The sequence below is a fragment of the Arvicola amphibius genome, chromosome 13 (assembly GCF_903992535.2).
Source record: "Arvicola amphibius chromosome 13, mArvAmp1.2, whole genome shotgun sequence".
Classification (NCBI taxonomy): domain Eukaryota; kingdom Metazoa; phylum Chordata; class Mammalia; order Rodentia; family Cricetidae; genus Arvicola; species Arvicola amphibius.
In genome coordinates, this window is record NC_052059.1 from 57,323,206 (window position 1) to 57,349,942 (window position 26,737).

Below are 26,737 nucleotides of genomic sequence, written 5' to 3' on the forward strand. Positions count from 1 at the left end.
AAACAAAACAAAACAAAAAAAACCCAAACTACTAATACATGTCATTATCAGTACCTTTTTACCATTTGATTATTTTCTACATAGAAATATGAACAGGCAGTCAGGTGGTGGTACACGCCTTTAATCCTAGCACTTGGAAGACAAAGGAAATCAGAATTCTGTGAGTTCGAGGCCAGCCTGGGTGAGTTCTAGGACAGCAAGGGCTACACAGAGAAACCCTATCTCAAAACACCAAAAAAATAAAAGCAAAAATAAAATAACAACAAAAAGATATGTGAGAAATGTTTAAAATGAAATTTCATTAAATTCAACCTTGATTGCAATGTAGAAGTCGGTAAAGAGAGCTGTTGGCATGGGGCTGAATCCCCAGTAGTTGCTTTGTGGCTGACTCCCAGTCTTTACCCAGCTCAAGCCGTTGGCAGATAGATGGATACTGGCCTTCTGTTTTTCTGGCCCATTCACTTGCTTTCTTTATGTTCTCAAGAGCCCATGGAATATTCCTAGAGTAAAAAAAATGAAAAAAAAAAAGTTTCTATTGGTTCAGAATATGTGAAAGGCAATGTGGTTCCAAATTTATAACACTGTATTGGATGAAATGATTGTCAAAAATGAAGATATTTAATAAAGGCAATTCTTGAAATCTGCATAAAGTTCTCATTTCTATATGACTTACCTGCCTCTCTTCCCAGCTCCCACTGCGCGCACAGCCCCCTTAATCCCTCAGGACAGTTGCAGCCTTTTCTTGCCTCTTTGTTTCCTGGTTGTTCCTTTCCAGTGTCCCCGAGGCCCCTGTTTCAATGTGCATTCACTGTCTGGGAATTTTCAACTTGTTCCAGATACTTGAGGAACACCTGAGAGTCATCTGTAAAGAGCTATGCTCCCAGCCCTTACACCAAAATTTTACAGTGTAATTTAACTTACTATTGTGTGTGGTGTGGATGTGTGGGAAAGCCTGTGTAAGAAACCTGTGAATTGATGCTGAACTATGAATTGGGCAGCATGCAGAAAGCTCTTCCCACAAAGTGGCTGGGCTAAATAGTTTTGTGTCAACTTGACATAAGCTAAAGTCATCTCTAAGAGGAGGGGATGGTAATTTAAAAAATGCCTCCTTAAGATCAAGGTGTAGGCAAGCCTGTAGGGTATTTTTTAAAATGAGTGGTGGCTGTGGGAGGGCCCAGCCCATTGTGGCCCTGGGTTCTATAAAAGCATAGGGAGCAAGCTATGAAGAGCAAGCCAGTAAGTAGCATCCTCTATGGCCTCTGCAATTAGCTCCTCCTCTGATGAACTGTGATGTGGAAATGTAAGCCACATAAACCTTTCCTCCCCAAGTGGCTCTGGTCATGGTGTTTCATCACAGCAACAGTGAACCTAGCTAAGACAGGAGCCTTCTCGAAAGTGTGTTCGAGGCTGGTCTATAGTTCCAGGAGAGAAACCCTGTCTCAAAAAACCAAACAAGAAAGAGGAGAGAGGGAGGGAGGGAGGCAGGGAGGGAGGGAGAGAGAGAGGGAGAGGGAGAGAGAGAGAGAGGAGAGAGAGGTGAGAGAGGAGAGAGAGGTGAGAGAGGAGAGAGAGGAGAGAGAGGGAGAGAGAGAGAAAGAAAAGAAAAAGAAAAAGAAAAGCAAGGACATGAAAAGAATGTTCTGCATGTCCCATGACCTCTCTGAGAAAGGCAAAGGCCTGGGAGGAATAGTCTTGGCTCTTTACACTTGACCAAAGGTGATAAGACAGCACACCAGACACATTCACTGAAGTACTTGTATTTGCTCAAACTAACTGCAAACATTACTACATGTTTTGTTAGTTTTAATAATAAAAATGAGATAAAAATGAGAAGTGTTTTATTTGGATTACTCTTTCTTCTTCTTCTTCTTCTTCTTCTTCTTCTTCTTCTTCTTCTTCTTCTTCTTCTTCTTCTTCTTCTTCTTCTTCTTCTTCTTCTTCTCCTCCTCCTCCTCCTCCTCCTCCTCCTCCTCCTCCTCCTCTTCTTCTTCTTCTTCTCCTTCTTCTATTTTGGTTTTGGATTTTTTTCAGGGGTTGTGTAGCCCTGGCAGTCCTGGAACTCACTCTGAAGATCAGGCTGGCCTCGAACTCACAGAGAGCGACCTGCCTTGGTCTCCTGAGTCCTGGGATTAAAGGTGTGTGCCACCATCGTCCAACTTGTTTATTACATTACCTTTGAATCCAAATGCCTGGTATCCTACACAGGTCTTGGAATATCCTTCAATTCTCAGAGATTTGGCCTTGCTGGCCACTGGACAGGTCGGTGTGTGTGTGTGTGTGTGTGTGTGTGTGCGTGCACATGTGTTAGAAATGCAATAAAATGCAAGTGCACACATGTCCACGGCTTGAGTATGGACAGACAGTTCTCTCCTTCCACCATGTAGATACTGGGGATTGAACTCAGGTCCTCAGGCTGACCCAACAAGCACTTTTACTCACTGAGTCATCGAACCTACCTTGCAACAAAATTAAGAAAGATTCTATTTGGGTGTGGCTCAGTTGGTAGAGACAGGAAGATTAGAAGTTTAAAGTCATCCTCAGCTACATAGTGAGTTCAAAACCAATTTGAGATACATGACACTCCCTTCTTAAAAAAAATCATAGTTGGTATAGTGGTGCATACCTTTAATCCCAGCACTTGGGAGGCACAGGTAGGCGGATCTCTGTAAGATCAAGGTCTGCCTGGTCTACAGAGTGAATTCCAGCCCACCAAAGCTACATAGTGAGACCCTGTCTTGAAGAAACAAATTTATTGGAGCTAGTGAGATAAAGGTACTTATTGACAAGTCTAATGACCTGAATTCAATCCCAAAAGCTGTCCTCAGATTTTCACATGTATGATATGTTGCACACTCCTACACGCAGGCACCAAAAAATAAATCTGTTAGTTCTCTGGGGAAAATTTAAAGATTTTAGCCTTTTTTCCCATCTTCCTGATTTTTTCTTTGGGGAAAGGGCCATTATGATATGCAATGTGGGGTGAGGAGCTGGGTTCCTGTCTCACGTGGCTGTGAAATATTGTACAGCATGGAGCTGTGTTCCTGTCTCACGTGGCTGTGAGATGTATAGTATGGAGCTGGGTTCATGTCTCACGTGGCTGTGAGATATTGTACAGCGTGGAGCTGGGTTCGTGTCTCACGTGGCTGTGAGATGTTGTACAGCTTTTACTCAGGAGTCAAACAAAGATAATTTGAACCTGCTTATCCAGGTGGTGATGGAACTGCATTTGTCGTGATTGTTCAGTTGAAGCCTCTGGCTCATCCCTGAAGGGCCCGGCTCACCCCATTCCAGTCTGTCTCTCCAAGCCCCACCCACTTGAGAGTCTCCTAACAAAGGAAAGGTGACAAAAGTCTAGTTCTTGACAACTTCCGCAGCTCCCTGCCTTCCATGCCACCACTGCCCAAATGCCCACCAAAGGGCTCGCTCAGCTTTTGGCCACACTTGGGCACAGACCTAGCTTCACCCCTCACCTACCATCTATAAAATCTCCTTAGAGATTTAGTCGTGCCTTAGTCCGGGTGCACGACTTCTCTAACTTCAACCCAGTGAACCCTCCTGGGGGTTGCTCTCAATAAACCTGCTGTTACAGTTTTTCAATTCTGCTTGACCTGTTTTACTGCGTCAGTGGAGAAACTAAATATCATGGGGTCGGAAAGCCTATTAAAGATATGATTCTTGTTTTGTTTTGTTGAAACAGAGTCTCTTTGTTGTGTTGTTCTGACTGTCAGGAACTTAACCATGTAGACTAGGCTTGCCTCAAACTCACAGAGACTCATCTGTTTCTGCCTCCTCAGTGCTGAAATTAAAGGAGTGTACCACTATGCTGGGCGAATACTCTAATGTATTTTATCTTTTTCTCTTTCTTTCTTTCTTTCTTTCTTTCTTTCTTTCTTTCTTTCTTTCTTTCTTTTCTTTTTTTTTGTTTTTGTTCTTCTTTTTTTGGTTTTTTGAGACAGGGTTTCACTGTAGCTTTGGAGCCTGTCCTGGAACTAGCTGTTGTAGACCAGGCTGGACTCGAACTCACAGAGACCCGCCTGCATCTGCCTCCCAAGCTAATGTATTTTATTTAATAGTTTGATAAGGTTTTTTTTTCTTCTGTTTTTCTGTTTTGGGAAAGGGCCCTTCTGTGTAGCCTAGGCTAGGCTGTAAGTCAGGATTTCCATCCGTAACCTCTTCAGTGGTAGGATTACAGGAATGTTCCACCATGACCTGGTTGGTACTTTGACATACAGTGTGTGTTGAGTTGCTCAGGACGGCAGAACTGAGCCCAGTTCTCTCTGCACGAGGCAAGACTTCTACCACTGAGCTACATTCCCAGCTTGGCTTTATGACTTCTAAATACTTAGACATAGGACAAATGGCTCCCATCTGTATTCTTGTGCCAGCCCACACAGTTGTTTGGAACAGGCCGACAATGGTACTGTGGCTCTTTGAAAAGTTTCTTATTAGGACATTAAAGCACCTGGAGATGAAGGTGTCATCCATCTTCATCAGTGACTTGGCAACCATCCCTTCTTGTTCCAACCTGGTACGAAGAAACTGCAGTACCAGCAAGGTGGCAATTAGGTCCAGGAGACAGTCTCTTCCTTTTGTACCTAAAAAAGCAAAGATCTCCTTTACTTCATGTGGTGATCTGAATGAGAAATGTCCCCCCAGGCTCACTCATGTGTTTGAGCACTTGACCCTCAGGTGGCACTGCTGTATGGGAGGTTTTGGATGGTTTGGGACAAGGGGTCTTCCTGGAGGGGTTCTAACACTCTAGACCATGAGCCAAGATAAACCACAAAGTTTGTGTTGTCCTCATTCATTCACTATTTTTGTTTGCTTTTTCTTTCATTTTTTTTTTCTGAGACAGGGTTTCTCTGTGTAGCCCTGGTTGTCCTGGCACTTACTCTGTAGACCAGACTGGCCTTGAACTCACAGAAATATCTCCCTGCCTCTGCTTCCCAAGTGCTAGGATTAAAGGTATGTGCCACCAATGCCTGGCTAAAAATTACTGTCCATTAAACCGGGTGTGCTTGCTCATGCCTATAATCCCAATACCCGGGATGCTAAGGCAGGAGGATTACCATGAGTTCAAGGCCAGCCTGAATAAATTGTGCTTTCTAAAACAACAGAATTATACTATAGTTGAATCATACTACATTAATAAATTATCGAACTCGATATTCCAGAATTATGAGACAATATATTTAGGTTGTGCAAACCAATAAAACCAACTCCGTATGTTCTAAAGGTCCTTGTGACCAATCAGAACACATATGTTTATCACGTTATCCTGATGGTTCTTTGGACACTGAGCTGTGCCCAGAGTCTCCCACTCCACCACTTGCTGCCTTCAATAACTAGAGAGGCATGGAGTATTATAAAGAACTTTAGGTTCTTGTTATAAATATCTTGGAGGAAACCTAAACACACAGCAGACATTTCTGAGTATACCCACGTGGCAAACTCATTGTGGCTATCAGTATAAGACAAACCTAAACCATATTATAAGGCATAGATGGTACTTGTCCCTGAGCAGGGGATATAGCACTTGTGGGCCACCATGTGGATGCTGGGAACTGAACTCAGGGACCTGAACTTATTGTAAGAGTAGTAAGCACTCTTAATTCTTCTAACTGGAGACCCATCTCTCCAGGTCTGTTCACTTTTTTAAATATTAATTTTAACTTCATTTTACATTCCATCGGCAGTTCTCCACCCCCTGTCCATTCACTTATTTTTTAATTGTGTATATGCAGTGCGTGGGGTGGGTTACATGTATGCCACTGTGTGTATGTGGAGGTCAGAGGTCAACTTTTTTTAAACTGATATTTGATGGAGGAGTATCTATATGTTACTTTTATTGATTAATAAAGAAACTGCCTTGGCCCTTTAAGAGGACAGAAAATTAAGTAGGCGGAGTAGACAGAACAGAATGCTGGGTAGAAGGCAGTGAGGCAGACGCTTCAGGCAGTTGCCATAAGCAGTAGCCATGCCTCTCCTCTCCGAGATGGATGCAGGCTAAGTTCTTTCCTAGTAAGCGACCACCTCGTGGTGCTACACGGATTACTAAATATGGGTTAAAGAAAGATGTGAGAATTAGCCAATAAGAGGCTGAAACTAATGGGCCAGGCAGTGTTTAAAAGAATACAGTTTCCGTGTAATTATTTTGGGTAAAGCTAGCCGGGTGGCGGGACGCTGCCCCGCCGTTCCTTCTACAGACTGGTGCTCCAACGTGGTGACTAAATCCACTTAAAAACCTGAGAGGGCTTTATATAAAGGAGAGAGAGAGTTTAACACAGCTTTTTGCTGTTTGCTAGGACGTGCCGTAGAGAGATTTCCTGTTTCGGCAATAGCGGCAGAGAAAAAGCTGATCATTTTAAAACTCTGGCTTCCTAGGGCTGTGCCGCCAGTGCAAACTCTGGCTTTAAAGCATTTCAATGGCTTTTATGGGACTGGATGTTTGTGTTCCCGCTTGGGATCAGAAGGAGAGTGCTCTGAGATATTTACTGACCTCTACATTTTTCTCTGCTCCCTTCTCCCCTTCAACCCTCCCCCAAGGCCCCCATGCTCCCAATTTACTCAGGAGATCTTGTCTTTTTCTACTTTCTACCTCCCATGTAGATTAGATCTATGTAAGTCTCTCTTAGTGTCCGCATTGTTGTCTAAGATCTCTAGGATTGTGGCTTGTAGGCTGGCTTTCTTTGCTTTATGTTTAAAAACCACCTATGAGTGAGTACATGTGATAATTGACTTTCTGTGTCTCGGTTACCTCACTCAAAATAATGTTTTCTAGTTCCATCCATTTTCCTGCAAAATTCAAGCTGTCGTTACTTTTTTCTGCTGTGTGGCACTCCATTGTGTAAATGTACCACATTTTTCTTATCCATTCTTCGATTGAGGGGGATTTAGGTTGTTTCCAGGTTCTCTTTGTTGTCTAGGTTCTCTGGGATTGTGAACTGTAGGCTGGTTTTCTTTGCTTTATTCTAAAAGCTACTTATGAGTGAGTACATATTATATTTGTCTTTCTGGGTCTGGGTTACCTCACCCAATGTGATGTTTCCTAGCTCCATCCATTTGCCTGCAAATTTCAAGATGTCATTTTTTCTGCTGTGTTGTACCCTATTGTGTAAATGTACCACATTTTCTTTATCCATTCTTCGGTTGAGGGGCATCTAGGTTGTTTCCAGGTTCTGGCTATGACAAAGGATGTTGCTGTGAACATAGTTGAGCATATGTCCTTGTGGTACTATTAAGCACTGAATAGCGTTATCACTGGCACGATCTCATTATGTAGCCCAACTATTCTCAAACTCACGATCCACCTGGCTAGGCTACCAAATGGCAGGATTACAGGTGTGTGTCACTATTCCTAGATTTGGGGTTGTTCTGCAGTAGTTGGTGCCATGTATTCTAATTGAATTGCTAATAAAATACTCCCATCATTGGTAAAGTCATGACTGTTAATAAATCTGATTCTAGCAACTGAGCATGGTGGCACACACCTTTGATTCCAGCACTTGGGAAGCAGAGACAAGCAGATCTCCGAGAGTTCAAAGCCAGCCTGGTCTACACAGAGAGTTCCAGGCTAGTCAGGGCTACATAGTGAGACCCTGTGTCCAAATGAAAAAAAAACTAATTCTATTCACATGTAACTTCCAAAACTATTAAATGAACGCACTAGTTTACAAAATAATTTATTACAATTAGAAGTTTGTCTATAAGCGACTGGAAAAATGAAGGAACACAGTGACTTAATTAATTGAAAAACAGTGGCTTACCTAGAGATCGAATGCCTTTTTCTTCAAGAAAATTGTGTAGAGTATTTACATTAAGTTTTAGTATAAATCCTAGTGATGGTGTCAGTTTCCAGAAACCATCCTGTAAAATTAAGAAAAAAATTATATTGATAATCATAGATTCTATGTCATACAGTATTTTTCTAGCATAATTCCTTTTCAGTATTAAATATATACCATCAGTATTAAATATAGACCAAGTGTACCAGGGCCCCAGGCCTTAAATGGCCCCCAGGCCTTAGCACAACTGACTCCATGATGGAATTACCATCAGGCTGTAAAACTCAGCATGTAGATAGCACCACCTGCCAAAACTAAAACAAAGGCTGAATCCATCAAAGTCCATAGTTCTGGGAAAGTCTCTAATGTACTAACCTTGTTTTTTGGTTTCTGTAGTTCTGCTTCTGGGTAACTGTTCTTGTTAAGTGAAGTGTTTCAACCAGGACATAGTTTTTGTACCTAAAAGCTCACCGTGAGAAAGGCTCGGTGCTACCCTGGGATCCTGAACCCTCAGTGTAGCTGTCAACCAGCTAATAAAGACTTTCATCTGAGCAGTCTTCCCTGGTGGATACCCCACAACATTTCTGGAGGTCCTGCTGAGATCCCAGAGATTAGACCCTGAGACACTGAGGGGGGTTCTCAGAGCCCCTTGGAGTGAGGAAGAGTGTGGTGCTCAGGGGACTCCTAGAGACTGCACAACTTGAGATGTTCCAGGTCCCTAGGATAATCTTTGATCAATCGCTGCCTAATACTTCAGAGGGGTCTGACACTTCCACCCCAAAAGGAGACAAATTAGAAAGTTGCCTGTTCTGTCACCTCTGGAGGTGAGTCTGGTTAAGGTGCCCTCTGTTTGGACACATAGTATTCAGACACAGCTGCTGACCCAGTGTCTGGGATCCATGTGAGAGTCATCACTGAATCCCTGTCTGTCCAGGTGTGTGAAAGTGGTGGCCGCCCCTGGTTGTCTTTACTCTTTGTGTCTTTCTATGTGTTTCTGTCAGTTCTGTTTCCCTGGATTGACCAGTGGCTTTCTCTGATTTGAGAACCTCTGGCTAAAGACTTGTGCTCCATCCTGTTGGGGACCTGAATCCTTTTGACTCTGCCAGGTCACCCAGAAACGACAACAACGAATCTCCACCTGTCACACTGCAGGAGCAGCACTCTTGTTCTGTAGCTTGTCTCCTGCTCAAGGTCAGGGTTGGTCCCTGTGCGGGCTTCTCATCCAAAAAAAAAAAAAAATGTATATCCTTATTTAGTTTGAAATGGGACAGTTTTTTTTTTCTAAACATAAATGTGTGTCTGTGTTTGTGTGAGAGAGAGACACAGAGAGGGAGACGCTGGAAAGGCCATGTGCACCATAATCACAAAGTGTTGGCTAGTTTTCTGTCAACTCGACACAAGCTAGAGTTATCTGAAAGGAGGAAACCTCAGCTGAGAAAATGCCTCCAGCTGTAGGCAAGCCTGTAGGGCATTTTCTTAGTTAGTGATTGATGGGGGGCACTGGTGTGGGAGAATGATCTGTATTCTGTCAATTATAGTTTAAATAAACGCCGATTGGCCAGTAGCCAGACAGGAAGTATAGGCAGGTCAATGAGAACAGGAGTATTCTGGGAAGAAGGAAGCTTTTTCTGAGGTTATGAGCCCCGCCACAGAAGAAGCAAGATGTGACTGCCTTGCTGAAAAACGTACCGAGCCACGTGGCTAACACAGATAAAAATAATGGGCTAATATAAGTTATAAAAGTTAATTAGAAGTCTGAGATACTAGGCCAATTAGTTTGTAGTTAATGTAGACCTCTGTGTGATTTCTTTGGGATTTAATAACTTCAGGAACCAGGCAGGACAGAAAACCTCAGTCAACAGGGCACACCTGGCCCATTATGGGTGGGGCCACCTGTAGGCTGGTGGTCCTGGGTTCCAAAAGAAAGCAGGCTGGACAAGTAGTGGAGAGAAAGCCAGTAAACAGCTCCCTTCCACGGCCTCTGCATCAGCTCCCCCCTCCACGTTCCTACCCTGTTTGTGTTCCAGTCCTGATTCCTTCAGTGATGAGCAGTGCTCTGGAGGTGTAAGCAGAATAACCCTTTCCTCCCCAGCTTGCTTTTGGTCATGGTGTTTCATCACAGTGATAGTGACCATAACCAGGACATAGAGCATGCCTGTGGAGGTCAGAGGACAACTGTTGGGGACTCAGTTCTCTCTTTCCTCCTTAAATATTGGTTCACTGCCCAAACTCGGGCTGTCAGGCTTGTAGCCTTTACCTGTGAGGATCTCTCTCTGGCCTTTTAAATAATTTTAGTTTTACTTATTATAGCCAGGTGTGGTGGTGCAGGGGCAGGTGGATACCTGTGTGTTCAAGGCCATCCTTGTCTACATAGTGTGTTCTAGGCCAGACAGAGATACAATATGAGACCTTGTCTCAAAAACAACACAAATGGGGCTGGAGAGATGGCTCAGCAGTTAGGAGCACTGGCTGCTCTCCCAGAGGACCTGGGTTTAATTCCCAGCATCCACACAGCAGCTCACAACCATCTACAACTCCAATTCCAGGCGATCCAATGTCCTCTTCTGTCATCCTCAGGCATCAGGCATGCACATAAATCATTTAAAAATGTTATTAATTAGTGTCTATTTGAGGGAGGGAGAGAGAGACTATGCAGGCATGCATACAGTATAGGGGAATATGTGGGAGAGCATGCTCACTGGCTCCTAAAACTGATCGACTGAAGATGCTCTTAGGGCTGAGACTCTAGCTCAACAAAACAAAGAACAAGAACAACAAATCCCAGTTGGTGGAGAGATGGCTCACTGGTTGGGAGCACTTCTGGTCTTCCAGAAGCCCTGAGTTCAGTTCCTAGTATCCTCATCAGTATCTGTAACCCTATCTCCAGGAGATCAAACATACTCTTCTGTACTCCAGGACATGCCCCCCCCCATAAGCATCATACACAGAAATAAAAAATAAGTCCCCCAAATCCCCCCAAAAATCTATTTTCCTTCTTTTGTTTCATCCAGTTCTCTGTATTTTTGTTTGTTTTTAGAGACAGGGTTTCTCTATATACCCCTGGCTGTCCTAGAATTTACAATAGATTAGGTTGGCCTTGAGTTTACAGAGTTCCACCTGCCTCTGCCTGCCTAGTGCAGGGTTAAAAGTGCACCACCATGCCCAGCTACCTACTTGCTTAACCAAGCACGGTGTGAAGGCTTATTATTATTGTTTTTTAAGATTTATTTATTATGTATACAGTATTCTGCCTGCAATTATGCCTTCAGGCCAGAAGAGGGCACCCAATCTCATTACAGATGGTTGTGAGACACCATATGGTTGCTAGGAACTCAGGACCTCTGAAAAAGCAGCCTGTACTCTTAACCTCTGAAGTATTTCTCAGCCCCTATTGTTGTTGCTGTTATTATATTATGATGATGATGATGATGATGATGATGATGATGATGATGTTTTTCAAGACAGGGGTTCTCAGTAGCAATGGAGCCAGTCTTGGAACTCTCTCTGTAGACCAGGCTGGCCTCAAACTCACAGAGATCATGTGCCTGTCTCTGCCTCCTGAGTGCTGGGATTAAAGGCATGTATCACACCTGGCTATAAATAAAAATTTTTAAAAAAAGTGGAAAGTAACTGAGGAAGACATTCACCATTGACCTCTGGCCGCTACATGCACATGTACACAGTTATATTCACATCCGCAAGAACACTTGCACACACAAACTCAGGTACAGACACACACCACACACATACAAATAACAAAAATAAAAGGAAATGAAAAGGATAGGGTTACAGCTCTGGGATAGAATGCTTGCCTACATGTGTGATGTCCATATTCAATATCAGTGCCATAAACAAAAACCAAGAATACGTCAAGCAAGGTGGCTTGTATTTGTCTCCCAGCACTTGGGACGCTGAAGCAAGAGGACAGCTGCAAGTCTGAGCCCAGCCTGAGCTACGCAGGGGGTTCTAGACCAACCTGGAATACATGATAAGATCCTATTTCAAGGTGGGCAGTGGTGGCGCACACCTTTAATCCCTGCACTCAGGAGGTAGAAGCAGGTGGATCTCTGTGAGTTCAAGGCCAGCCTCAAACAAATTGAGTTCCTGGATAGCTAGGGCTGTCACACAGAGAAACTTTGTCTTGAAAAACCAAAACAAACAAACAAAAAACCAAAACAACAACAAAAAGATCCTAATTTATAATATATATATTTAAAAAATGAAAATGAAGATTATAAGGGTCTGTCCTGTCCCTTTAAGAGACAAGCCCTGCCCTCTTCCAACCCCTCCCATTCTGCCGACTTTAATCCCAGCACACGGGAGGCAGAGGCAGGTGGATCTCTGAATTCTGAGGCCAGCCTGGTCTACAAGAGCTAGTTCCAGGACAGGTAGGGCTGTTACACAGGGAAATTTTGTCTCGAAAAACCAAAAAAAAAAAAAAAGAAAGAAAGAAAAAGATTTTATTTTATAAATATACATAAGTGCCTTTTAAAAGCCCCCACTGTGTGTGGTAAATGCCACTAGTATCCCTGCTATGCTGCTGAGACAACTGGAGCCCACAAACAAAACGTGGTGATGCCAGGACTTACTCTGACACTGAGGGGAAGTCCTCTTTGCTTCACGAAATGCTTTTCCACCAAAACAATTACATACGCAAGCCTGGATCTCAGAGCCAGTGCTGATGCTAGAGTTACAGGGTATTGGCTGGCTTGACAAATGGAGAGCTGTGGCACTCCATGCTGCTACAGCAATAGTAGTACATACACTAATAGAGGAAAATATTCAGAATACCCATTGCACCTATGTTTACTAGGCTAATAGGAAATTTCCCCCCCTCTCTTTCTTTAAATTTATGTTATGTGCATTGGTGTGAAGGTGTCAGATTCCCCGGAACTGGAATTACCGACAGTTTTGAGCTGCCATGTGGGTGATGGGAATTGAACTCAGGTCCTCTAGGAGAACAGCCAGTTCTCCTATTCACTGAGCCATCTCTCCAGCCCCCAAGATGCTAATTTTCAACTGACAAATATTAACAGTCGCTAACAATGAATGACAAACAGCATCCACCACCAGGCAGAGTTTCAGTTCAACTGACTACTCACTGAGAGACATTTTCTCCCATGCTGACACACACCCTGAACCACTAAGGACTGGCAATACGCTGTTCTGTGATCAATTGCTCTCAGATGCACTGCTGTAAGCCGTGAAGCTAACTGAAGAGATAAGACGAATACCTCGGTTTGTAGGGCAAAGAGCGAAATCCACGGTGCAGGAAAGCTTTCGCGGGTCACCCATTCCTCATCTTCCTCTGTGGAAGCGCTTTCAAGGCTCACCCATTCCTCATCTTCCTCTGTGGAAGCGCTTTCGCGGGTCACCCATTCCTCATCTTCCTCTGCAGAAGCTTCCTTTGTTGCACAAATCTCTATCTTGCATGCGTCATATCCTATTGCTTCCTCCATTTCTGCTTCATCCATTTTTGTTTCGAATGAGGCAGGCAAAAGCATGTCTTGAAAACCCAGGCCTTCCAAGCCCTCTGATGGCGCAGCGCTGGCAGAACGATTTAAGAACAGAGACTCAAAGGAGAGAGTCGGTTCACCTAAATCCATTTTGGTACCTGCGATTCTGTCATCAGGTCCCCGAGGGAGGGAGGCACTTTTATAACGATGTGAAGCCCTCCGGGGATGCTTAGAGCTAACAACTTTGGGGAGAGGAGGAAGGCCAAGAACTGCCTTAGACTTTAGATAACGTTCCTTAGGGACTTGGGAAGAGAAGACGGGGATGTCGGGGATGTCGGGCCTTTGGGAAACTTTCACTGGATCTGAACTGGAGAAACTACCTGAGAAAGCTGTAACACTGCCAAAGCCCAAGTAGGGATACCTGGGAGGAGACCCCAAATCATGGAAGATGCTGGTACCCCCTGCAGGCTTAGGGCTTTGGCCAAACACAGGTGAGTTAAATGGGATGAATTCTCTGTGAGGAGGAGGAAAATGGCTGCCAAAAAGGAGAGGGGGAGGGGGAGGAAGACCAGCGACACCAGAGGGAGGGGGAGCGGGAGGAAGACAGGGGGCACCAGGGGAAGAGGGAGAGAGAGGAAGGTGGGTGCCACCAGGGAGAGGGGCAGCAAGAGGAAGAGCACTTGGAATGTGGCTGGGAGGAGAGAACAAAGCAGACTGGGAGCTGCAGCGAGAAAGAACAGAAACCCGATCTGCAAGAGCAGAAGAACCCATGGGAGCAGCCCCGTATGTTGCTTTAGTCGCCGACATACTTCTTTTAAATCCCCCCTCTCTTTTCATTGACGCCACGCGATTCACACCCAATGGCCGGCCCACACCTTCCAATTGTGAGTGGACACTGGGAGACTCTGCTGCTGCACGTGACTGTGGCTCTGGGGTCACGCATTCAAAATCTTCAGAAACTCCTTCAAAACTTATCCTTAGCTTTTTTTTGAGTTTTTTAGTCAAATGTAGCTGGCGCTGTTTCTCCTTCTCTTCAGAGGAGACCGAGAAGGGCTGCCCAGGTGGCAAAGTTGTGTACGTGAAGAGAAAACAGAACAAAATAAATTAGCAAACATTCTCCCAAGTAGCTGGATGACTGGGTTGTTAGGGATCCCTCAACCCAAAAATCAACTCTGAGAGGTAAGTAGGCCCAGGGAGAAGGGCTGTTAGCCAGCTGTGGTGTAGTGGCTCACACCTCTAATCTTGCACTCAAGAGGCCCAGGCAAGAAGATCTTGGATTTCAAGGCCAGTATGGGCAATAGTAAGACACCATTTCAAAATAAAAAATTAATCGGGCAGTGGTAGCTCACACCTCTAATCCCAGCACTGGGGAGACAGAGGCAGATGGATCCCTGAGTTCAAGGCCAGCTTGGTCTACAGATGGTGTTCCAGGATAGCCAGAACTACCCAGAGAAACCCTGTCTCAAAGAACAAACAAACAAACAAACAAAACTTTAAACAAAAACAAAACGGAAAGAGGACTGGAGATAATGCTCAGTGGTAGGGAATTTCCCTAAATTTATGAATGATTCTGAGTTCATTCATAAACACCACCAAAGGAACAAGAAAAATAAGTAAATAAATAAACAATATGTGTGGCTGATGAGGTGGCTTGACAGCCAGAGACACTGTGGCTAAACCTAAACTCAATCTCAGAGACACACATGATAGGAGAGAACCAGTTTGCACAAGGTATCCTCAGACCTCCACGCATCCAGTCCACCATACCCTTCCCCAGCATGCCAATAAACAAACAAACATTATAAAAAGATCATAATGCTTATCTGGTTTCCCGTTTATTTATTTCTGATCAACTGTCCTACCACTCATCTATATCCAAGGCCTAATGTATTTGTTGTTTGGTTGGAAGCAGCACCACAGCCCCCCAGCATCCATATATACAAGGAGTCTGGAATGTTTGGCTGGAGGTCAAAGTCCCCTCCTCTGGGAGTGGCCACAGTCCAGACCCTACCTCCAAGAAGGCCCGCCAAACGATGACCCCTCCCCAGGGAGAGTCCATGGTCTTTTGGTTTTCCATTCCCCTCTCCGAGTTTTCCTGGGGCAGGGGTGGGAGGGTGGGAAGGGGTGGAGGGAAGGGAGGGGTGGGGGGGCATGGGTGGGGAAGTGGGGGGCATGGGGTTCATTAAACTTGGGCTTCTCCTAATTCGGTCTGATTTGGTTTAATTTGGATTATTTCATCGGTAGAGAGGCTTACCGGGCCCAAGGTATTTAGTTATTTTTACTTTTTTGAGGCACGGTCTTATGATGCAACCCAGGTTGGCTGTCAACTCCTGTCAATCTTCTTCAGCCTTCTGAGGTAAGATTACAGGTGTGAGCCACCACACCACTTCTGGCTAAAAGTTTTATAATAAGCTAATACACAAAGACCAAGGGTAAGAGGCAAAACTTCTATAAGATTTGAAGAATTCCAGAGCCATGGGTACTGGCCCAAGGAAAGGAAGGACAGGGTAAGATAGTAGTCTGGGATCCTATATCCCCAGCTCCCATTTGTAATAATGTTCTTGGCAGCTGCGTTCCATCACCTGCATGTGACATGCGTGTGCGCACACAGGTCCGCACACGCGCACACAAACACACACACACACACACACACACACACACACACGCACGCACGCACGCACGCACGCACGCACGCACGCGCGCAGTCCTTTCTGAACAAGGCACCCAGCCACCTCAGAACCTCTTCCATCCCCATCCCTACCTACAATGGCCTATACACACCCCTTTCTGGGTAATAGGAAGTTTCTCCTTCACTAACAACAATAAAATTTAGATACCTTCTGTTCAAAGTATTCCTAATGTTTGCGGATAATCTGGCTTGAACTGGTTTTAGCTGCGTGGGCGGTAAGGCCGACAGCGTCCTCAAAGTGAACTCGTAGGGAGAACCCTCAATTTACTATCTTATGCCTATGCACAGCCGGACAGATTTATGATTAAAATCAGAAGGGGTATGTGCAGCAGGAAAATGATTAGATGACCTAGTCTACCAAATAAAATAGAGAGCCACCTAAACTACCTGAAATAGCAACCAAATCCCCTTTTCTCTGGAAGGATGCCCCAGATAATACTTAAGCATCTTTTCTTATGTGAACTGCTTGCTATTCCCGCAAAGCGTATTCTGACCTATTCTACTACTCTGCCTGTTCGGTTTCTCTCTCTCTCTCTCTCTCTCTCTCTCTCTCTCTCTCTCTCTCTCTCTCTCTCTCTCTCTCTCTCTCTCTCTCTAAGTAAATCTTATAGAAGTTTTGCCTCTTACCCTTGGTCTTTGTGTATTAGCTTATTATAAAACTTTTAGCCAGAAGTGGTGTGGTGGCTCACACCTGTAATCTTACCTCAGAAGGCTGAAGAAGTTCTCTCTCTCTCATCTATCTATCTATCTATCTATCTATCTATCTATCTATCTATCTATCTATCTATCTATCTATCTATCTATCATCTATCTATCCATCCATCTATTTATTTATTATTTTGAGGTAGGCTCTCACCTTGTAGCTCTGACCTGCCTGGAACTTGCTACACAGACCAGGCTGGACTCAAACTCACAGAGATCTGCCTGTCTCTGCCTCCTGAGTGCTGGGATTAAAGGTGTGCACCACTGTGCCTGACTATATCGCTCTGATTTAAACACAAGCTACTGTGAAGCTGCCCTCCCAGAGGACCCAGCACCTACCTCGGGTGAGTCAAAGCTGCCTAATGGAGCGCTGGCTGCAAGGTATCTGAAGTTTATTTCAGGCTCCTGCAGAGAAATGCACACACATATCCATAATTAAAACTAAAAAATGTAAAGAAAAATATCTTATTCACGTTGCACATCTTACATAAGTCCTTACTGTCAACTCTCAAACCTGGAAACACCTTGCTTAGACTCAGACCTCTGGTAACAGCCCTATAATAGCAGCATTTGGGATGCTGAGGCAGGGGGAATCTTGAGTTTGAGGCCACAGCCTGGGCTACATAGGGATTTCTGGTCATCCTGGATTACACTGAGACTCTATCTCAAAGAACAACAACAAAGAGAAAGAGAAGGAGGGGGGTTCTTAGATTTTATTTAGGACTCTAGGAATAGAACCCAGGACTTCTCACAGGGAAGCCTGCTATTGATGAACTACAACTCTAGCCTCTTTGAGACAAGACCTTCGAAATTCTGTGTCACTTGTTACTAGTGTGTGTGTGTGTGCATGAGTGCCGTGTGCACGTGTGGAAGCAGGAGGACATTTGGGAATTGGCTCTCTCTTTGTACTGTGTCACTTGTTACTAGTGTGTGTGTGTGTGTGTGTGTGTGTGTGCGCGCGCGCATGAGTGCCGTGTGCACGTGTGGAAGCAGGAGGACATTTGGGAATTGGCTCTCTCTTTGTACTGTGTCTGAAGATCAAATCAAGGTGCTCTGGCCAGCACTTTCGCCTGCTGAGTGGCCTTGCAGGCCCATGAGACACTGTCTTACTCTGTAGCCCAGGTTTCTAAGGCTGCTCTGTCACTGCTCCGCCCACTCCAGCTCTCTTTAGGATGTGGTTCTGAAGAGGCAAGCAGGTCTTTACCTCTCTCTCTTCCTCCTCCCCCTCCCTCCCTCTCCCTTTCCTTCTCTCCCCTCCTTTTTACCCTTCTCTCAACAACCTTCACACTCAAGCTCTGACTGCATGGCGTATTTGTCTCCTGCCAAGGTTGTAATCACAGCAGACATAAAGCCAGATAGGCCAGCCTACCTGGTCTTGCCTTAATCTCCTGAGTTAGGATTACAGCCATGAGCCTGTATCCCTAGTGCTGTGGTTTGAACATGAAATGCCTCCCGCAGAATCATGTGTTTGAACTCCTATGGTCCCCAGTTGTGGCACTGTTGTGAAGATCATGGGATTTTATGAAGTGGCGCCTTGGTGGAGGTGGTGTGGCACTAGGCTGGGCCTTGAGGGTTTATGGACTTTTCCAATTCTCTTTCAGCTTCCAGACTGCTAATGCAGTATGTGAGGCCATCCCCACGCCCCATGCCTTCCCTACCACAATGAACTGTGTGTCCTCTGGAACTGTGAACCAAAATAGACCCTCTCTCATTTAAGCTGTGCTTGTCAAGGTATTTTATCACAACAGAATGAGACAGGGTCTCACTGTGTAGCCCAGGATGGCCTGGAACTCACTGTGTAGATCACAAAGGCCCCAAACTCAGCAAACTGCATGTTTCTGCCTCCCAAGTATTAGATTTAAAGGCATTGTACCATCATGTATGGCTTTTAATTTTTTTGTATTGTGTTTTGTTTTTTTGGAACATTCTCACTAAGTTGCCCAGGCTGGCCTTTAACTTGCTCTGTAGCCTAGGCTGGCCACAAACTTTGTTGTGATATTCGTCTTCAGTAGCAGGGATTATATGCCTGGGCCATCATGCCTGCTGAGAAACTGGAGTACTAAGAAAGATGAGGTTAGCCAGGTAGTGATACACACACACACACACACACACACACACACACACACACACACACACACACGTGTTTTGTTTTTCGAGCCAGGGTTTCTCTGTAGCTTTAGAGTCTGTCCTGGAACTTGCTCTGGAGACCAGACTGGCCTAGAACTCACAGAGATCCGCCTGCCTCTGCCTCCTGAGTGCTGGGTTTAAAGGTGTGAGCCACCACTGCCTGGCAGACTTCTCATATATTAAAGCCTTTGGTAACATTGTAATAATTAGAATTTTATTGCAGAGTAGAAAGCACAGTCCCAGCTACTACAGCACAGGACCTTAATCAAGAATGAAAGTGGTGGGGGCTGGGGAGATGGCTCAGAGGATCCAGGTTCAATTCCAGCACCCACACGGCAGCTCACAACTGTTTGTAACTCCAGTCCCAGGGGATCTCACACCTTCACACCAACGCACGTGAAATAAAGTTAAAAGAAAAAAAAGAAAGAAAGTGGCATTTTTGAGTCAAGTGCTTGGGAGATTAGGTTGGTTATACACTTTTATCTTACACCAGGATAAATTTCAATGAGATGGAAATTTAAATGTAAACACAGAACTAATGAGGAGAGGGAGGAAGCTAAATGGTTAGGGGCCAGCCATCCTAGCACGTGTGAGCCCTGAATATCAGTCCACACATCTTCGAACACCTGATCTTTGACAAGGAAGCAAAAAATATCAAATGAAAAAAAAGAAAGCATATTTAACAAGTGGTCCTGGCATAACTGGATATCAACATGTAGAAGAATGAAAATAAACCCATATCTATCACCATGCACAAAACTCAAGTCCAATATGGATTAAAGACCTCAACATAAAGCCAGCCACACTGAACCTTATAGAAAAGAAAGTGGGAAGTACACTTGAACACATTGGCACAGGGAACCACTTCCTAAATAGAACCCCAGCAGCACAGACACTGAGAGAAACAATTAATAAATGGGACTTCCTGAAACTGAAAAGCTTCTGTAAAGCAAAGGACACGGTCAACAAGACAAAACGACAGCCTACAGAATGGGAAAAGATCTTCACTAACCCCACATCAGACAGAGGTCTGATCTCCAAAATATACAAAGAACTCAAGAAATTGGTCATCAAAAGAACACATAATCCAATAAAAAAAATGGAGTACAGACCTAAACAGAGAACTCTCAACAGAGGAATCTAAAATGGCTGAAAGACACTCAAGGAAATGTTCAACATTCTTAGTCATCAGAGAAGTGCAAATCAAAACAACTCTGAGATTCCATCTTACACCTCTAAGAATGGCCAATATCAAAAACACTGATGACAACTTATGCTGGAGAGGTTGTGGGGAAAAGGGAACACTTCTGCATTGCTGGTGGGAATGCAAGCTGGTACAGCCCCTTTGGATGTCAGTGTGGCAATTTCTCAGAAAATTAGGAAACAGCCTTCCTCAAGACCCAATAATACCACTGTTGGGTATATATCCAAAGGATGCTCAATCGTGCCACAAGGACATGTGCTCAACCATGTACATAGCAGCTTTGTTTGTCATAGCCAGAACCTGGAAACAACCTAAATGCCCCTTGATCAAAGAATGGATAAAAAAAATGGGGTACATTTACACAATGGAGCACTACACAGCAGAAAAAAATAACGACAGCTTGAATTTTGCAGGAAAATGGATGGAACTAGAAAACATTATTTTGAGTGAGGTAACCCAGACACAGAAAGTCAATTATCACATGTACTCACTCATAGGTAGTTTTTAAACATAAAGCAAAGAAAGCCAGCCTACAAACCACAATCCCAGAGAACTTAGACAACAATACGGACACTAAGAGAGACTTACATAGATCTAATCTACATGGGAAGTATAAAAAGTCAAGATCTCCTGAGTAAATTGGGAGCATGGGGACCTTGGGGGAAGATTGAAGAGGGGAGGTGAGAGGCAGGGAGGGGAACAGAGAAAAGTGTATAGCTCAACAAATCTCAATAAAAAAATGTATAAAAAGAGAAAAAAAAAGAAATGAAGGGGGGAAATGTAAAGTATAACCTAATAATAGGAAAGGCATTTCTAGGCACAGTAAAGAAAAAGAACCCAAACAAAAGCAAGAAACTGGAGGGAGTATTAGTGTCCAGGCATAGCCTGGTCCTGCCCCTTGGGAACCTGGCACCCCTCTGCAAATGGCACTGCACGCAGGTGCAAAGGCCCCTTTAAGAGAAGCTCCACCCACTCCCAATCTCTCTTCTCCTTTAGGCCTCCCTCTCTTCTCTGTCTCTCTCTCTCTGTCTCTGTGTGTGTGTGTGTATCTCTCTCCCTCCCTACCCCCTTCCCCTTCTCCCCACCCTCCCAATACCCTCTTCCCAAAAAATCCTCCACAGTCAAGCTCTCTCTGCATGGTGTATTTTGTCTCCTGCTCACATTCCTCACCCGCCACGGGACCCAGCAATGTCTCTCTAGTGTGTGAGAGTTGAGGTGGATATGATCAAGATTCATTGAATAAATGTATGTATGGGGCCCAGGGCAGCCTGGTCACACATATGGGATCCAGACCGCACAGCTACCATGGCAGATTAATAGAGACCAGCCAAGAGAATAGGCCTGAGTTTCTATTTATTGGCAGGCAGCACCCGATTCCAGGAAAAGCTGAAAACTGACATCACCCAGGAATGGGCCAGCATCTAAGGGGAAGTAACCTGACAGTCCAGTTAGATAAAATGTCCTTGAACCCAGCACACACCTATTTCCACCCCATAACCTCTACCCTACTCTGCCTGGGTCCAAGCCCCAGCTTGAATGAATAAAGGCTCTTGGCTTTTGCAGACAGATTTGGACTTGGTGATCTTTGGGGGACTCCTTGATATGGGCATAGCATGTTCACTGATAAACCTGTCAACCTGACTTCAATCCCCGGGAGCCATGGGGTGGCTCCTCCAAGTTGTTCTCTGACCTCCACATGCAGGCCCTGGCACATGCACACAGGAGTACGTGTAAACACACACACACACACACACACACACACACACACACACACACACACACACAAAGAGAAATGTAAAAATAAATAACTACAAATGACAAACTGGAAAAACAAATCTTTTTCACCCTGGAAATTTACCATGCACAGCTCTGTTTAATGGTATACCTGTAGTGGTCTGCCGCCATTGGTGACGTCATTCTGCTCTAGTCCCAAACAGTCAGACTCTGCCTATGTTACAAAAGTAACAATAAACGGGTATGTTATAGCAAAGCCGGTGTCCTCTAACATCCCCTTCCCCCACCCCATGCCACCTAGCTGACCTCCCGGGAGATGAATGCACGTCAGTGTTAAGGGGCAGTACAGTCCTTGCTTAGCATATGCAAGGTGCTGTGTTCAATTCCCAGCATCTCCAGAAAGGGAATATAGACAGTAAATAAAAGCAAGAGCAAGCAAACGAGCTAAGCAAATACATTTATGTTCTGTTCTTCTTAAAGAAATAATGGAAACCATAGAAACTATCCTCACAATGTTCTTGCTTCTCCTGCTCACTCCACCTTAGGGAGTCTTTCCTGTACACGAAGGGTCATCTCACACTTGACTGTCACACAGATGTGGACACAGTGCCCTAAACATATACATGCAAGAAAGCCATACACACAAAAAATAAGTCTAAAAAAGTTTAAATGGTTATCTTCTTAGTTCCTTTGAGACAGAATCTAACATACCCCAAGCTGGTCTAGAACTTTCCACATAGCTAAGGATGACCCTGGACTCTGTGTGTACTGCACTCAGCTCCAAGATTCTCTGATAAACTGTCTTTTAAGAGTGTATTCCTTCTGTGGCCTGGTGTAATGTCACACACCTTTATCCCAGCATTTGGGAGGCAGAGGCAGGCCAATTTCTGTGAGTTCCAGGACAGCCTGGTCTACATAGCAAGTTCCATCCAGGACAGCAGGGTTATGTAGAGACGCTGTCCTCACTCCCCGCCCCCCCCAAGAAGAATGTATGCCTTCTATTTAATTCAAACAAGGTTAGTTTGAATTGACAGTTTTCCCCATATGTCTTCTGTTTACTGTGTTTCTTGATTTCATGAAGGCCACATATTCAGTAACTGTCCTGGATGACTGGGCCTGGGTGAGTTCACTCTAGGATGTTCACACAGTCATGAAATCTCTTCCGATATACTTCTCAGAACACACCCCCATCATTAAACAATGAATGGCTGAATTTGGTGTTTGTACTTACCAGTGTTATGAAGGCCTCTGGGTACTTTTCCTGCCAACTCACGTATGGGAGAAAGTCTACATCTTCTTTGGCAACAAGTTCCAAAATATTTGGGGCATTATCAAAAGGAATCTCATTAGCGTCCTATGTAGAATCACAATTGAATTAAATTTTTAAAATATTATCAAAATTAAATAATTTTGATATCGAGTTAAATAATTAACACATTCTAAAGCCTTATGGATGTTAGGTTTAGAATATCTGGGCATTTACTTGGATTATATATGCCCCTCGCTATGAAGGCCTTTCCATATCAATAATCAATTAAGAAAACGCCCCATAAACTTGCCTAAAGGCCAATCGGAAAAATAAATCAAGAAATAAAGCCAGGAGGTGGTGGCACATGCCTTTAATCCCAGCACTCGGGAGGCAGATGGGGATCTCTGTGAGTTCAAGGACAGCCTGGTCTACGGAGTGAGTTCTAGAACTGGCTCCATAGCTACTGGGAAACCCTGTCTTGAAAAACAAAACAATGTACATTTATATAGAGAGTGCTAGTAAATAATCAAAACTTTCTTTTTTGGCTTTGTTTTATCAAGACAGGGTTTCTCCATGTAACTGGCTATCCTGGAACTCCCTTTGAAAACCAGGCTGGTCTCAAACTCACGGAGATCCACCTGCTCCTGCCTCCCAAGAGCTGGGATTAAAGTCATGAGCCACCACCGCCCACTCTTGTTTATGTTTTTTGAGACAGAGTTTCTCTGTATAACAGTGCTGGATGTCCTGGAACTTGCTTTGTAGACCAGCTGGCCTCAAACTCACAGAGATCCACCTGCCTCTGCCTCCTGAGTTCTGGGATTAAAGATATGCGCCACCACCACTACCATGCAGGCTGTTGCTGTTTTTGACACAGAATATCCCCATGTAGCCTAGGCTGAACTCAGTCTCCTGCCTCTGCTTCCTAAGTGCTAGGATTGCAGGTATGCCTCCACACCCAGAGAAAAGCTTACTATATTTTACATTTCTTTTTATTTATTTACTTATTTTTGTTTTATTTTGAGACAGGGTCTCACTATGTAGCCCTAGGTGTTCTGGAACTCACAGACATCCACCTGCCTCTACCTCTCAGTGCTGGAGTTAAATGCCTGCACCACCACTTCTGGCAATGATCTTCCTTTTCCTCCTCCTTCGTGTCCCCTCCACCCCACCCCTGCCTTTCTGAGACAGGGTTTCTCTGTGAAACAGTCCTGGCTGTCCTGGAACTCACTCTGTAGACCAGGCTGGCCTCAAACTCACTGAGAAACGCCTGCCTCTGCCTCCCAAGTGCTGGGATTAAAGACATGTGCCACCACTGTCCAGCTAATGATTTCTTTTTAAAGTATTTTCATCTGGATGTGGTGGTACATACTTTACTCCTAGCACCCAGGAAGCAGAGATAGGTATAAGTGGATCTCTGAGTTTGCAGCCAGCTTGGTGAGTTCTAGACTAGCCTGATCTACACATTAAAACACTACCTCAAAAAAAAAAAAAAAAAACAACAGAAAGAAACAAAAAAAAATTTTTTAATTGTGTGTGGTGCCTACAGAAGCCAGAAGAGAGAAGAGGATACCAGATTCTTTGGAGTTAGAGTCGCTATTGCAAGCCATCTGTAGGTCTGTGGGTGCTGGAAACTGGATTTGGGTTCTAGCTGAGTCATATCTCCAGCCCAGTAGAAACTAAATAAAAGTTTAATCTTAATAATAATACATACCCTTTTCTCAACTGCCACAAAGCTTGTAAATTGTGTAATTAGAGAATTTTCTTTACTGAGTTCAATAATCAGAGATTTCATGGTTTTTTTCTTCATCTGGGAGAGAATGAAACTGTGTTAGTTTGCTTATGTAGGCTGAGATTGAAAAAGCATAAAATAATCTGAGTGTTTTTCTGTGACAAATAAATCAGTTAATATTCAGTTAATATTCACTTCATTTTCTTCTTTCTTTAAATTTTTTTTTTCTTGAGACAGTTTTACTATGTACTCCCAGAACTCTGTAGACAAGGCTGGCCTTGAACTCACAGAGATCCAGCTGCCTCTACCTCTTGAGTGCTGGAATTAAAGGCACGCGCCAACATTCCTGGCTCATCCATTTCTTTTGAGCCAGTGTCTCATGTATCTTAGGCTGGCCTGGAACTCAACTATGTTGCTGCTGCTGACTTTGAACTTCTGAACTTTCTGCCTCTATTTCCCAAGGGCTGGAATTATAGGTGTGCACCATCAGACTGGGTTTAGGACTGGATTTATAGGTCTGTACCATCAGACTGGATTTAGGGCTGGAATTATACGTCTGTACCATCAGACTGGGTTTAGGGCTGGAATTATACGTCTGTACCATCAGACTGGGTTTAGGGCTGGAATTATACGTCTGTACCATCAGACTGGGTTTAGGGTTGGACTTAATAGGTGTGCACCATCAGACTGGGTTTAGGGCTGGACTTATGGGTTTAGGGTTGGACTTATAGGTGTGCACCATCAGACTGGGTTTAGGGCTGAACTTATAGGTCTGTACCATCAGATTGGGTTTAGGGTTGGAATTGTAGGTGTGTACCATCAGACTGGGTTTGTGCAGTGCTGGATAATTAATTGTGAAAGCTGGGTAGGTTCTCTACCAACTGAGCTATATCTCCTGTCCTACATAAATAACTTTATAATTAGTACTTCAAATTAGATGCTGAGTCAGGGGGTCCTGTCTAAGTATCTTAGGGAGGTGACTTGAGACAGTTGACTCAGCCGAGTCATTGAAGAAACTTAGTTACACAACCCTCCCTCCCCAGCTTTCTGAGCTCTCTCACACGCTGCGTTCTCCTCGTTCTCTCAAAGCTCCCACTATATAGCTGAAGAATTGTACAGGTATCATTACTTGATTGGGGTTATTCAAGGCAAAGCTAGTCAGATGCACTCAGAGATAAATGGGCCTTAAGTCAAAGAGAACATAGAGAGTGCTAATCCAAGCGGTCACTGAAGGGAGCAGTCAAAAGCACCTTGACTTAAGTACTGCCAATTTGACTTCAGACTCCACTTTACTTGTAGGTGAAACAAAGTTCAGGTTCCCTGGCACTAGGAGAGCAAGGGGCCTTCCAACAGCTGACCCACCTCCTCCTTGACATAGCTGTTATGCATCTTTAGTTCTCTAGAAACATTATGGCTGTACCCAACAGCCGAAAGAACAAATGAATCTGGTTTGTTGGACTGAAAGGCTTACATTCTGTGTTGATTGACAATGATGGAACACATAAGGAAAGCCCCTAATCTTTGACTCCTGATTGGTGGAAAATGGTAACTGTGTCTCAGCAGCAGGTGTTTGTGGCTTTTGTGCATCTAAGCCCCACTTCAACCCCTGCTTGGGGCGGCCAGGAGAAACAAGTCCTTTTTCTGTAGCCCTGTGATGGTCAGTGGTCCCTACATGGTATGGGCATCTTTTTAGGAACGCCATTGAACACCAATGCTCAAACCTCACTTGACAGTACAGCTTGACTGTTACAGTGGCTGTCTAAGGGGCCTCTCTGCCAGGACACTCCTCTGCCCATCAAGGAGGGAGCAAGGTGAGTGTGACTCTGCCTAGTGTCCCTGAGTTGCTGAGTTACAGCTCAGCAGAGGAGAGAGGAGGGCTAGCCCAGGCACTTCACAGACATCCTCTGAGTACCCCTCCAGACTATTCCTCATGGGGAGAAAATCACAGAGTCTCAGAAAGCTACTGGCATTAACTCTTTCATTACTGAATTCAGCAGTCACCCGCACCCCAGGAATGACATCATAGATGTTGATGTCTGCCCTGAAATCACATTCTTCTTTAT

The 26,737-nt window shown here is 44.4% G+C and overlaps 1 protein-coding gene across 4 annotated transcripts in view; it reads right to left on the minus strand.

Annotated features, from left to right (window-relative positions):
- Positions 1–271: 271 nt before the first annotated feature.
- Positions 272–26,737, minus strand: part of Parp4 (poly(ADP-ribose) polymerase family member 4) — an 88,843-nt gene continuing 62,377 nt past the window's right edge. For 2 of the 4 annotated variants that reach the window (XM_038310293.1, XM_038310294.1), the window contains 8 exons: positions 24,657–24,752; positions 22,928–23,050; positions 21,848–21,910; positions 16,971–17,036; positions 13,019–14,293; positions 7,767–7,866; positions 4,463–4,595; positions 272–500 (listed from right to left, as the gene is read on the minus strand). In XM_038310293.1, the coding sequence (XP_038166221.1) occupies positions 308–500; positions 4,463–4,595; positions 7,767–7,866; positions 13,019–14,293; positions 16,971–17,036; positions 21,848–21,910; positions 22,928–23,050; positions 24,657–24,752 (2,049 nt within the window). In that variant the 3' untranslated portion in view covers positions 272–307. The remainder of the gene's footprint in view (positions 501–4,462; positions 4,596–7,766; positions 7,867–13,018; positions 14,294–16,970; positions 17,037–21,847; positions 21,911–22,927; positions 23,051–24,656; positions 24,753–26,737) is intronic. The other 2 variants (XM_042054110.1, XM_042054111.1) reach the window with 2 other exon arrangements.